Here is a 15,118-nt window from a genome sequence, read left to right as displayed (position 1 = left end):
TGCTAATTGGTGAGCTGCTACATTACGCATCCGGTTGACATGTAAAATCTGAACTTCTTGGAAACTTCTCATCATACGACGAATATCATTTATAAGAAATGCAAAATCTGTGAGAAAAGCAGTTTGGGATTGCAATGCATTTACAAGAAGCAAACAATCTGTTTCCAAAACCAATTTTGGAACACCCCATTGAGCACAAAACTGTAAACCCCTCAGCAAAGCAGTTGCCTCAATAAATTCGGGAGAAACAACATCACCTTCTAATAAATTCGGGAGAAACAAAACAGGCAGTTATCGAACACTCATGACTGTCTCGACCCTTGACTGTCTTTTGACCTGGGTAATTTAGTTTGAGACTGTATAATCTTTTTTAAAAGAATACATGAAAAATCTAAAAGATGATGACAGTAAAGAATTGGTTCAACCTGTGAAGCCCAAGTCCGCCTTTGTATGTGTATTCTTTGGTGAAGGGGAGCCCAACATGTTGTTCAAGTGGTTTTTTTTTTTTTGAGTAGATGCAAATTTTGAGCCCACCCCATGTGTGCGCCCAGCTACTCCCTCTATGCAAAACGACAGCGTTTTGGGCTAGGGTTTTAACCCATGCCTTCATCTTTTCTTTTTTCCCTCTCTCTCTTTCTCTCTCTCTCTCTCGACTTTGCACAACTCTTCTCCCTTTCCCTTTTCGGTTTTTTTTTCTCCTTCGGTAGGCAGTGGCTATTCTGCCACCCACTCTCACCATCACTTCGGCTCCACGTGGCAGAGTCGTTCCATCCCCCTCTGCCACCATCAGACTGCATCTCCACTGCCCAATCCATGTTCCACTTTCGTTGCCACCTTGTGAGGCGTTTGGCCTCATGCCTGCATGCCGCCGCTGCCCACAACTACCACATGCCATGCGTGCAATGCTCGTCCCTCCCCCACCATCTTACACTGTCAATCACAGTCGACGTTGTGTCTGCCAAGCTCCAACGCCACGGCCTATAAATAGGCCGGACCTCCACCCTTCGAAAATCATCACCAAGCATTTCTTCCTCTCTATTCGATCTTCTACTATCAAATCCTCCAACATCTCTCTCTATTATCTCAGCCCACGAGTTTAGAAACTTTCTATCTCGGGTTTCCCCGTGTGCCACCATAGTCCATTGCCTCCAGGAGCTCCTTAGTGGTCGTCTATCCACCCCGATACCCTCTCCCTTCTACTCGGCCTCCTACCCTCTCAGATCCTCCCAACTCGAGTATAGATCCTCCTTTAGGGTTCTACTCCGCCGCCTACCACCACCCTCTGTCGAGAGATCCCCTTCATGCACCTTCTTAAATGTCGGATCTACCACCCTTTAATTCTTCCAATCATAGACCCCTCTCTCTTTTGCCCAGACCTACCCTTGTCACTATGCACCCCTTCAACCGCCACCACACGACGCATGCGCGCGCGCACACACACACTACAGTTTTCTCTCGATTCCAAATGGGTACTTTAGTTAGCGCGCTAGATCATCAAGAATTGACCTTCTGCATTGTAAGTAAATTTCCAGACCAATCCTTAAAATACTAACGTGGAAAAATCATTAAATTGTATTTGTTGCAGTCAGATTGTGAGTGGTAAAGTGGCTGAGAGCCCTGTGGAGCATTGGGATAAAATTTGTAGGTGGTGATGGATTGTCAGCCGTGGGCCGGGTGAAGCTTTGGGAATCGTGTGTAGTTGTGAAAATGTGAAACAATGAAATTGTGTGCTACACTATGTTTGTTTGTCGTACTTTGCCATGCCATGTCATCCAATAACTGCCTGTTGCATAATTGCATTTTAAATTATTGCATGTCATTATATTGTACTAATGGTACCCTGTGTTGTGTTTGTGCTGTAAACCTGAAAAAACTATAGTTTTGGAGTTTTTTTTAGGTGTGTGCATATTATGTTTCCAAGCCATGATGGAGTATTATCTCGGTAGAGTTCCTTCAGTCATTCGGGAGCGTATAAAATTGAATGACGTTCCTTGGGTTGTTATCGAGCGGCAACGAGTGGTCGTCGATTTACGCGCTGGGTGTGAAGTTGAGCATCACTTGTTACGAAGTCACACGTGTGGTTGTTACCCACAGTGTCCGGATGGTCCCTAGGGGAGACCATGGGGCATACTATACTTAGATGGATGTTTTCAAAATGGAAATGTGGAATTTTGAGTGTGTGGCTTCTTTTATGTAATTATTTAGAAGAATATTGGTTTGGTAAGATTTCAGTTTTGCTAAAAAACTCAAATTTTTCCCTTTGCTGTGGTTTATACATATTTTTTCGTGTTTGTATTTTTGGGTGTTAATCAATAACTTTACTTACTGAGATTGTGGAATCTCATTGTGGTGTTTCCGCCTACAGTTTTTCTTTACGGAATTGTAGACTTTGATGCAGAGGAAAAATACGAATATGGAGGATTAGCTCTGCCTGAAGAGTGAAGACTTGTGGACTTTTTCCCTTATGTATCGTCGATTAGTGTTTTACTATTATTTAGTCGGATGACTGTAATTAACTTTATGTCGATGTTTGGGAGTCTTGGTGACTTATGGATTACTTAGTTGGGTGATGTAATTTTTAATTCCTGGTACTATAGCATTTCAGACTGTCATTTTATTTTTCCGCTACGTTTGTATCGCACAATTATACATTGCATGCTTATGCACACTTGCTTTCACTATGCGATTGACGTGTGTGACTCGAGCAGCCAACACTTTTGGCACCGCAACTTCCTCCAAATCCCAAGTGGGGCTTAAGGACGTTACAAAACCTGAAATGAACCAACCCAAACCCAACACAATCTACCCAAATTGGAGAGAATCGAACACCGCCGGTTTGGCATTAAATCCTTGACTCAGCATTAGAGTGGCCAAAAATATGAGTATAACGGGTAGGGATAAAAGGCATAAAAGCTAAGAACTTTGCCATTAAACCGTAGAAGCAGCCATGGAAGTTCTCTTTGTTGGCATATGAAATGAGATAGAGAGATTTTTGTTCAAGGGAAATTTTATTTATCACTTTTAAATTAGTCTCTTTCTTGACTTTTTTTTTAATTAACATTAAGTTTAAATTGAAAGACACTTTTAATTGATTTTTCTCAACGCCTAATCAACCTTTCAACCTTTGCTCAAATGTTTCAGTTGAACCCATTAATTCTTCAACACTCACCTTGTCAATTTCTTTAATTTCTTCAATAACGGCAACAATGAAATCAAATTTCTCCGGCAACCTAATTAATAATTTTCAACAATTTTTTTATCCGAAATATTTTCTCCATATGTCTTCATTTGATTCACAACTTCCATAAGTTTAGAAAAATAGTCTTTCAACAACTCCATTTCTTTCATCTTCATTTCTCCATTGAAAAGAGGAAATGATGATTGTTGGGCTCCCATATTTTGATTGCTTGTACTTGTCATTATTGTTGTCTTCTTTGGGGCATGTTTTCCCGTTACAAATATTCATGCCTAACCACTTTTTGATTCGAACCTTACTCTGATGTCACTATGTTGGCATATGAAATGAGATGAAGAGATTTTTCTAAGAGAAATTTTTTTTTTTTTATCACACTTTTGAAAATAGATTACAATGCATCAGCCTATATATAGGCACATAAGACTCATTAAAATAAAATGACATTCTTGAGAAACTAAAAGACAACTTTGAAAAACTAAAAATAGTCTTGAAAAATAAAAAAGTCTTTTTCGTAGAATGCACAAAAGTATTCGGATGACTCTTATGCATCTCAAAATGGCATTAATCTATTTGTAACACTTCCCCACCGCCACAACCATAACACCACATATAATATATGTCTATGAAGTTTGTCCCTTTGTTAAGTAAAAATACATCCACTACATATAATATATTTCTGATTGTAATTTCATTAATGCATGTATCATATGCTCGATCTGTGTCTTTACTAGCTCCGAATTTTTTCGTTTCTCAATGTTATTGAATAAAACATGATCAATGTATGTAAAAACGTTTAAATATCACAATAGTTGTATAATTAATCACAATATGTACATGATAAACCTGTTGAAAATTCATCGGTTATTGGTCCAACAGAAGGGAACAAATATTCGGTTTTGGCTTATATGCCAATAATTCATTCAACAAATATACATGATGTCGTATGCCAAGCTACACCATACTTACATAATACTGGATCAATTACATTAAGTTCCTTTTCTTTTTTCTGTCGAAGATGCCTGGTCCATAGGTTGAAAAGATCATATTTTTAAGAAGGGGGAACTGCATCAATATGAAAGGGGTGACTGTGACACATGCCAAAGAAATGATAGGAATCAAAATCCAAGAATATTGGTCATGTAGCATGATTATAAGGGCAGCAAAAAAGGCTATCATCATGATTGAAATAGAGCAAAAGAGGATGGAAAGGCCTATTATCATCTGCCTCGGCAAATACTCAAGAAAATCTTCTTCTACATAACTTGATGTGAGGATTCCCAAAAACATCAATATTGAAGTTGAGGAAGAAAAAAGGGACAATGCATCACATATTATAAAGAGCATAGACAATTTTTTCTTTAAGAATATTGGAAAGCATGTAGTTTGGTTGTTGCCACCCGGAACAATAGAAGCTACAGTGAACATAATGGTAACAATCAGAGCACCGACCGCGGTGCATGACATTGTTGTACCCTTCATCCATTTCTCTCCCTTTTCCATCAAGTTCTCATGGTTCTTCGTAAACAATTGTTGGGGAGTTAAACCATCCTTGTTGGTACTTTCTTTAGCCTTGGGATGACAATTCCCTCTACCTCCTACATTTGTTAGAAAGAAAATGTTAGATCAAGAATGCTACCAAAACTATTACTTGGACATATATTACGTATTAGAAAGACTGGAAATTGATGATCTAACCTTACACAGAAGAAATAGTAATTAGTAAAATAAGGTCAATGGTTCCAAATTATGATTAATCTACCTAGTCCATGTTAAAATGATCGGCTCCAATATTGAATATATAGTACAAGGATATTAGGGATCAAAAAGACCGGAATTGATCTATAAAACCGATCCTTATCCCACCTCAGCTTCAGCCTTCTACGACCTCATCAAAATATATATAAAGATAGAAAAGGTCTCAGAATCTTTTATTTCATGTTTTTTACGTGTTATAATATTGTGAATCGGACTGCATGCAACATGATGTTGCATTGGAAGAATTATGACTAATATATCACCTACATGTAATAGATGTTCAATGTGGCATTTGTGTTTCTTTCACTGTACCATGAAGCTGAAAATTAATGTAGACTTACCCGCGGAAGAAAGAGGAGGCCAACAAGGAGGTGCACAAATTAAGGATGCTGCTAGCTAGGCCAATGACATGGAGAGAGAGAGAGAGAGAGAGAGAGAGAGAGAGATCTAGGACCTTAAACCATTGTAACTCTCTTTGCATTTGTAAAGCTGCCCCTCGGATTTTATTAACCCAAGTGGAATCTTCTATCATCCCTGCCATATGTAACATATTATTTTGGTTGACATCTACTTTAGATGCCAATGAGTAGTTCATCTTCCTATCTAGCCCGTATAGAATGCTAAAGATTTTTTCTTGACGATGCAAGACGGCAAAGTTGCTATTTGTATCTGGAAAGCAGCTTTTAATTGTCTTTTAGTGGATACCCAAGTTAGAAAATGTGATATCCTCTTGGTATCATGTTGTAATTGTCATCATGGGGGGCATGAGGAAGATCTGGAACATGTGATTAACAAGGGAAAGTTTGCGATGGAGGTGTGGAAGAGAGTACATGCAGAACTGGGCATTCATTTCACTGCTCTACAAGGGTGGAAGGAAAGACCTCAAAGGCTGTTTAATAGAGCTTCTCGGCACTCCTAGATGGGGATACTATATTCGGTGATCCCTGTTGTGGTTATTTGGCAATTGTGGAGGCGACACTGCATGGCTAGAATTGAAGGTACTTCTAAATCCTTTTCTTTGGTTGATGGAAATATCATTTACTGGCTGAATCACATGCATTCTTCGTGACTGTAGTGGTAAACTTATTTTTGCTTATTCTAGGTCATTTGGTGTTTGTTCTAACAATGATCGTGCGGTATTGGAGGGCATTATTAGGTGCAAGGAGTTGGGTTTATTTTCTATTGATATTGAATGTGATTCTTTGGTGGTGGTTAATTGGATACTAGGTAAAGCTTGTACAATTTGGTACCTTTGGGATTTTTGGAACAAGTTAATGATTCTACTTGAGGACTTTGATTACAGTATTAGTCATTGTTTTAGAGAAAGTAATCAAGTTGCAGGCTACCTTGCTCGTGAGGGGGCTTGTGAGATGAACAATATGGTTAGGGAGGCGCCTCAGTTAGGCCGTGAGGCTAGAGGGTTGTATAGGTTGGACTGGGTGGGTTTGGCTAACATTCATTTGTCTTGAAATTTTTTGGTTTGGTATTTTTGGCTCTTAGGCTTGTTTTGTTCTTTTATTGGATGAGGTTTTTGTGCTTGGTTGGTTTGTATTTTGGTGGTCTTTTTTTTTTTGTACACCCAGAGATGTTTGGCTTGTAAATCACGATTTTCCTCCACTACAAGTGAGGACTATTAATATACTTAGGACGGGGCCACTCATTGGGGCTTCCGGCTCTTAAAAAAAAATGGGGGCCTTAATTACTCCGTATTTTCTTGTTTCTCAAAATTATTGAATGGTACATGATCAATGTATATAAAATCGTTTAAATATCACAATAGTTGGCTAATTAATTATTGGTGAATGATAATATATAGGTGGAACGCAATTAATCATAAGATATGCAAGATAAACCTGTTGAAAATCCATCCGTTATCTGTCTAACAAAAGGGAACAAATCTTCGATTTTGGCTGATATGCCAATAATTCATGCAACAAATACAAATGATGATCTCCTACTGTGCATGCAAGCACCATAATTACACAGTGGATCAATTATATTAATTTACTTTTCATTTTCTTGTCAAAGATGCCTGGTCCATAAGTCGAAATGATCATGTCTTTAAGAATTGGGAATTGAATCCATACAAATAAGGTAACCGGAACACTAGCCAAACAAATGAGAGGAATTGCAATCTGTAGTTGCTCATGTAGGATGATTAAAAGAGCACTGGAAAAGGTTATCATCATGGTCGCAATAGAGCAAAACAGGGTCAAAAGGCCTATTATCATCTGCCTGGGCAAATACTCCAAAAAATCTTCTTCTGCATAACTTGATGTGAGTATTCCCAAAAACATCAAGACCGAAGTCGAGGAAGAAAAAAGTGATAATGCATCGGATATTATAAAGAGCATAAACAATTTTTTCTTTAAGAATATTGGAAAGCCTGTAGTTTGGTTGTTACCACCTGGAATCGCAAAAGCTACAGCGAACATGATGGTTACAATTAGAGCACCCACCACTGTACATGATGATGCTGTGTCCTTCATCCATTTCTCTCCCTTTTCCATCATATCCTTATGATTCTATGTAAACAATTTTCGGGGAGTTAAATCATTCATGTTGGTAGCTTCCTTAGCCCTGGGATGGACAATTCTCTCTATCTCCTGCATTTGTTAGAAATAAATTATTACATCAAGAATGCTACCAAAACTATTTACTTGGAGAGTAATGCTACATATAATGGTGAGCTGTGCAAGCACCGTATACTCTTTTTGTAAAAGCGTGAGGTCCACTGTTAAAAAAATAATTTTTCATGTAGATCATATATTTACTCACCTTTTTCGAAAGTAGTGCATGGTGATTGCGCATTCAATAACTGTAAATATCATTTCCCTTACTTTAGATGTATAGTATTATAAAGACTAAAACTTCAACCTTACACAGAATAAATAGTAAATATAATAATCTACCTAGCTAGTCCATGTTAAAATAGTCAGCTCCATTAATATTGAATATTATATAGTGCTAGATATGTTTTAGACATGTACAAGGATAGAGAAAAAGACTGGCCGAATTGATCTTATTATATATAAGAGCATTAATCCCTATTATAATATATCCCAGTACGTACCTTATTCTACGACCTGATCAAAATATATAAAAAGATAGAAAAGGTCTCACAATCTTTAATTTATTTCGTGCTCTTTACGTGTTATAATATTGTTTAAGACACGAAATGCAAACATGACTGTCCCAATTTGGAAGAAGATCGAACCGGACTGCAACAGGATGTTGCATTGGAAGACTTATGACTAATATTTCACCTGCATGTAATAGGTGTTCAATGTGGCATTAATGGTGTTTCTTTCTCATGGAACTATTGCATGGGATTTTGTTTACCAATCATGTTAATAATTCGAGATCGAAGGGATGCCTTGCCTTCTTTTCAGCAAGATTAACCTATATTAATAAATTAATCAAGATATAAAAGTTGGGGGGTACTAAATCAAAAGGCCAAGAAAAAGTTTTCCAAAATGGCAATGTTTAGAGCAGTCCAATAGATGAGCAGTCCTTGTAATTAACAGAGGTTGCCTGAGGGGCGAATATATATCATGCAGTAGTACTGGCAATGGATGGAGGGCGATAGGCGGGAGAGAGAGAGAGAGAGAGAGAGAGAGAGATGAACTTGAACCACTGTAACTCTCTTTGCATCTGTAAAGCTGTCCATCGGATTTGATTAACCCTAGTGGAATCTATCATTCCTGCCATATGTAACACGTTATTTCTATGGACATCTTCTAAACATGTAAAATAGTTCATTATCGAATAATCTAGCCCGTATAGAATGTTAAAGATTTTTTCATGACGATGCAAGACACTCAGCATAATTAAATTGCTCCCTTTGCTGTCCTGATCTCGCATCCAAAGCAATCGTCGATCCACTTCAAGCATCTTAGAAACAAATACAAAATTCCCATTCTCTGCGGCCCGGAGAATGGCACCCTGAACTAGGCCATCCCGAAGTTGTTTAGTATCGGATTCTGATATCACTTTACACATTCGAGTAAGAAGTTCGTTGTACTGGACATGGATCGTCTTCATTTCGTACAACTGCGTGATTCCTTCGACAATTATTTAGACATTTTCAATTAGTTAACTAGATGAAATTATAAATAATTAATAATAAAAAAAATTGAAAAATCAGTCAATGATTTTGATGGAGTGTAGAGGGCATACCACATAAGTTAAGGACTCCTGAAACTATATAGCGAAACGTTCCTGACAGTACTGCAAAGAAAAAAACAAATTAAGCTATAAGCAAAATATTTCTTGGTGATCATATAAAGCTACACCGATAACAAATAAGATTTTGTCTAAATAATTAATAGTTATTTGTCTTTAAATTCATTTATATAAGATTTTAAATACCATAAGTTGTGCTTTATATTTATAGGAGAAAATACACAAAGCCCTCTCAAACTTCCACCCAATTTACAATCACACAGATAACTGCTGCTATATCAGGTCTTAAGTGTTTTCAAGAATCTAGACTTGAGGGGAACCAGAACATGGGGGTAAACGTCAAAAGAAGAAAAGATACAAAGTGGAAGCCACCAGATGAAGGTGTAACAAAGGTAAATTTCGATACTGCTATTGATAAACCAAATAACAAAGTTGGGTTGGGCATAGTAGCAAGAAATTATAAGGGAGAGCTTTTATTTTCATTATGTGCCTCAAAGATGTTTAGTGGAAATTCAGATTTGGCTGAAGCTATTACCTTATGGAGAGCTATGGATCTAGTTGTGGAACTAGATGATCGAAATGTGGTTTTTGAAGGAGATGCTGAAAGAGTGATAAAAGGGGTAGCAGGGAAGGGAATCATATGTGCATTGATGGCTCAGTTCTTTGATGACATGAGAAGCAGACTGGTTCATAGACAAGATTGGTCTGTGGAATTCATTTATAGGGAAGGCAATAGTGTGGCTCATGAACTTGTTAAGAGAGCAGTGAGAATAGAAGGGAAATGTTGCTAGATTGAAGATGGACCTATTGAGATTGCTGGTATTATTAATAGAGAAATGTTATGTACTAATTTAGAGCAACAGCTTGATGGTGACAAAGTGTAAACCAAAGTTTTCAAAATCGTTTCGTCCCAGCCGGTACGGCCGGTATGGCCGGTATTTGCCGTACCGGCCACTGGGCTAGTACAGGTACTACCTGTATTTCGTACCGGCCGAAATCCCAGCCGTACCGGCTGTTTCAGCCTGTACCGGCCTGTGTTTCGGCCTGTACCGGCCGATATTTCGGCCTTCATTTTTTTTTTTTAATTTTTTCAAACTACAAGCTCATTTTTTGACCCCCAATTCAGATTAGACTATTTATAATTTATATATATATATGTATTTATAAATAATTTATTTATATATAGACTATTATTTTGGAATATAATTTTGAAATATAATTTATTTATATATCGACTATCCCGAAATGTTATCCCGAAACGCTATCTCGAAACGGTACTGGTACCAAAATATTTCGTTCTAATGTCTTGACCGGTACAACGTCCGGTACGATATTCAAAATATTGATATAAACAGATGCAGTTTTTGCACCGTTTGATTATAAATGAATGAGAAGTACTTACTGATGATTCAAAAAAACAAAAAATTTACAATCACACTCCTCCTCAAAGTATCAATTTTGACAATCATTCCCTAGCCTAGCCTTAAACTGCCAAAAAATTGCAATGTACGGTGTACAGGCCTCTTAATTTTCTCCTAAAAGACAAAATTACCCCGGCCTAATAAAAAGATTTTGAAAATTACAAAATAACCCTATCAAATAAAAATAATAAATTTCAAATAATATTTGCTCAGATAAATATTTTTTAAGATAAAAATAATTAAATGACCATAGATTTTGTCATTTAATACTGAAAATTCAAGTTAGTAAATATTAATAAACATGAAATTTTAAAAAAGTTAATTAGAAGATTTCATATTAATTTATATAACAATTAATTTTTTATACCTAATTAAATTCGTTTAGTAATTGAAGAATGAAAAATTAGATAATTAGGATAGAGTAGTACTGATATATATATTACTCCTATAACTATTTTACATGATCTTATTTTGCAATCAATCAATCAATGTGATAGTGCTACTTCATGATTAAAAAAAGTAGCAAAATTAGCATATATACCTGATCTGTTTTTTTTATCTTCTTGAATATTGCTTTGGCGTTGCTCTCCGTTTGAAACATTCAAATGAATATGATCACCAGTTGGAAGAGCCAATGGAACGCGCAAACCTTTTTAGCAAGAAATTAAAAGTTAAAAAATCTAATTAACAATATAGTAGAACTGTTAATTAATATATTTTCTAGGTTTTGAATAATCAAATAACCCTATAAAATAAAAATAATAAGTCTTGAGTTTTTTAGTATTTTTTTTTTTAATCTTTGAATTTTCCAAAAATTATTTTTAAATTTCTAATATTAGAAATTTAAAGGCCGGTATCAGAAATGTTTTATCAAGGCCGGCATCTGCCAATTTTTTTATGGAGAGGGGGAGGTTGCTAATTTTTCTTAATTTGAGGGAACAAATATTGTTAGAATTTACAATTTTGGGGGTGATTGGAAATTAATTTTGGGAAAGTTTGAGGGGCTTTAGATATATATATCCCAGTTGTTTAATAAACACACAACTCAAATTTGCAGTAGAATATTTTTTTAGGTATTCTCATGGATCTTGATTTCCTTTTTAATTACTAATTAGAAAAAGCAATCCAATATATATTATTTTAAAAAGGCCATTAATATTGAATAATATTACAAAATGTACAATATAAAGCAAGAGAATTAAAGGAGAGAGTGGTAATACACGAGTAGATGCGTTTTTTCCAAAATCCAAGCTGATTTTCACTTGAGAAGGATTGACGCATAGAGGTCAATGCATAGATGGGAGACTGTGTCAGTGCGTAGGAGAGTAGAAACTCGGAGTCCGGTTTTGCCAAGAATCTGGTGTTGCCACGAGTCAGTGCCAAACGTGGCCAGCGTCGGATTAATCGCAAAGCAATATCTGTTTTGTCGTACGTTTACGTACCAGGTGTATCATGTATATAACATAGAAATGGTCAAAGAAGAATTATTATAGTACAATGTTACTATGTTTCATAATTTATACCACTACCCATAAAACAAAATAATAATAATAATAATTTATATCGCTGACTCTATTCCTTTTAAGTATAATGTGGTGCCACATGCCATGTTAAAAACACAGATATAAAAATATAGAGAAAATTTAAAATTTTAGTCTTCATGTTTTTGAATTTTTTATCGGATGCTATTTTATTTTGAATATATACTTTTAAAAGGTCATGTAACTTCACGTTATGGTACCACGTCAATATGACAAAATAAGTAATATAAATTAGAGGCATAATAGCGTTTTCCATTATTATATTTATATTACCAAGATCTCAAATGAAATATATGACAAAACAATAACAGCGAGCAATTAATGGGTTTGAAGTTTTAAATTTACACATAAATTATTGCAGGTCATATAAAAAAGAGTTTTGTTATATATAATTAATTTTGCATATTTTTTGTGCATATGACTAGCTAAAGAAATTATTTTATATTAAAAAAAATGATGCATTCAACCACATTAAAGTGAAATGTGCAAAAAGTACATAAAAGTGACTGTATATATATGAATTTTTGTAAAAAGTAAAGTATATATATTGAGGTGGCATAATGTAATAAGTTAATTTTAATTTACAATAAAAAATAGTTTTACAATCTGAAAGATAACATTAAACTACAACATAAAGACATCGAATTTCTTGTATAAGATTTCATCAAGCATTTCTATTACCAGATAGTAAACACGAGTTCTTACCCAAAGTTCCCGTGTAGATAGCATTGTTAAGAAGCGTAGCAGTATCGGAGTATTGAATCTCCTCATCATTATCTTGTGGAATCAAATCTTCGTCACAAGTAAGATCATACAAACGGCGCGCCATTTCTATTTGCCCGAATTCCATTGCCCAAGCAACCGGAAGCCTATTACGTTTGGAATCTCTAATACGGATCAAGCAAGGGTACTTTCGAAGCATGCACTCAGCCATTCGACATTTCCCAAGCATGGCAGCCAAGATTAGAGCTGTGTTGCCGTCATAATCATACATTGTCAGGCCCTCATTGGACATTTGATTCACCAACAACTCCACTATATGCTCATGTCCATATATAACAGCAATGTGAAGAGCCGTTTCGTTTTTATATGTGATTCTCATATTCAATGCCTCAGGATAATACTCAAGAATATGTCTTGTCTCTTCCAAATTACCGGCTCGCACAGCATTGTACAAGTTCCTTATAAGTAACTGATCTTCATCCCGATGTCCGGGAAGCATCGTACTCTCCTCCGACGTAGCTGCCATATTTTCTTTATTTTCTTCCCGACATATTTGAAATTTTCAAGGATTAAATATATATGCACAACGAACGTACGTACGTCAGAAATATATATATATATATAGGCAACTCATGAACTCAGATATGATGTGGTATTATTTAGACTACGTATTTTTTTAAATGAGTATTGAAAACAATCAATTAAAAGCAATCACGCAGTAAATATAAAATATACACTATTATAATTACTTTTCTCTAACGTTACTCTAAAATTATATCTAATCCTACTTTTTTTTTTTTTTTTAACCTCACAAGATGTTATTCTTATAATAAAGTTAATATTATTAAAATAACGATATGTTTATTAAAATAACGTCGTGATTGCTGATTAAGAAAAACAGCGCCTAAACTCATTAAATAGGAATTAGAAAAGTACAGTGCATTTAGATCTTGTCATGATCCTCCTCCAGCTCCAAATGAACTGACAAAAAGCTAAAACTGAAATTTGACCAGATTGAAACAGGTAATGATCAATACTTACAACGCTAGCCGGATGGGAGGGAGGGATATATTTTCTCCAAAATTAACTGTCGGCTTGTAAGTTATAAGTCTGATCAGTTGGCTGTTGTAGACTCCCCCGATCGGCCTTGCAGAAATGATGACTTGCGCACTCAATTATATAGACATGATGGTCATAACTCCAATAATTGAATTAATCTTGGGGTCTACTCTTTTATTTTTTCTGATTAAAGCAGCCGGCCTTAGATTCCAAATGCATTGGGAACATAAATCATTCAAAGCATGAGTTTCATCCACAATCTTACCTTTCATACATTTTAATTTTTTTTATTAAATAATGAAAAAATAATTATTAATAAAATTGTGTATGTTTTTTTTTATTTCTTTTTAATGATTAAAGATCTTAAAAAGATATAGAAAAAAAAAATCACAAAATGATAAAAAATACAAAAAAACAAAAGTCTCAACTAGCGGCACTCCCAACAATAAAGACTACGCGACCTGCTAGCAGCACCTGATCATCTTTATCTGTGCAGTGACATTGAAAAAAGTATTCGGAATCATAATCATTATCAGTCAATTGAAATATTTAAGTTTTGTTTGGATAGTAAGATTAGATAAAATAGTTTTAGATAAAAGTTAAAAATTAAATAAAATATTATTAGAATATTAATTTATAATATTATTATTATTTTGATATTTGAAAATGTTAAATTATTTATTATATTTTATATAAAAATTATAATAATGAGATGAGATGAAATTATTTCTGTATCAAAACGGGCCTAGTGTACTTCTTTTATTCCAATTGCTAGGCAATCTTGAGGAATGAGATAGGATAATAAATGTGACTGATATTTGACTAGATTGAAACAAATAATGATCAATTCTTACGACGCTAGTAAGTTTGATCAGTTGGTTATTGTTGGGAAGATCACGAAGAACGGTCTTGCAGAAATGATGATTGTTGCACACTCAAATATGCCTTGGAATTTCTTCTTGTCGCTACTTCAGAAGAAGACAGGATCATGACCCAAATAAATGAATAAATCGTCTGGGCTGTTGTAGTCTCTGGAAGATCACGACGATCATTCTTGCATAAATGATGATTGGGCCGGTCTGCACACTCAAATATGCCTTGGCATTTCTTCTTGTCGCTACTTTAGAAGAAGACAGGATCATGACCCAAATAAATGAATAAATCGTCTGGGCTATTGTAGTCTCTGAAAGATCACGACGATCAATCTTGTAGAAATGATGATCGGGCCGATCTGCACA

General features: G+C 35.3%; 2 protein-coding genes across 2 annotated transcripts; one reads left to right on the top strand and one right to left on the bottom strand.

Moving 5' to 3' along the window:
- The first annotated feature begins 9,462 nt into the window (after positions 1-9,462).
- On the top strand, positions 9,463-9,927 carry LOC109021555. The gene has a single exon (XM_019004211.1). It carries the CDS (start codon positions 9,463-9,465, stop codon positions 9,925-9,927), a length of 465 nt encoding a protein of 154 aa, XP_018859756.1.
- Positions 9,928-11,709: 1,782 nt separating this feature from the next.
- Positions 11,710-13,953, bottom strand: LOC109021554 (ankyrin repeat and SAM domain-containing protein 1A-like). Its single transcript, XM_019004210.2, has 3 exons — positions 13,863-13,953; positions 12,804-13,352; positions 11,710-11,975 (listed from the first exon to the last, which is right to left on the bottom strand). The coding sequence occupies exons 2-3, from the start codon at positions 13,345-13,347 to the stop codon at positions 11,710-11,712; spliced, it is 810 nt and encodes a 269-aa protein (XP_018859755.1). The 5' UTR covers positions 13,348-13,352; positions 13,863-13,953.
- Positions 13,954-15,118: the final 1,165 nt, after the last annotated feature.

This window comes from Juglans regia, chromosome 5, assembly GCF_001411555.2.
Source record: "Juglans regia cultivar Chandler chromosome 5, Walnut 2.0, whole genome shotgun sequence".
Classification (NCBI taxonomy): Eukaryota; Viridiplantae; Streptophyta; class Magnoliopsida; order Fagales; family Juglandaceae; genus Juglans; species Juglans regia.
The sequence above is the reverse complement of the archived record's forward strand: the minus strand, read 5'-3'. Positions and strand labels throughout refer to the sequence as shown.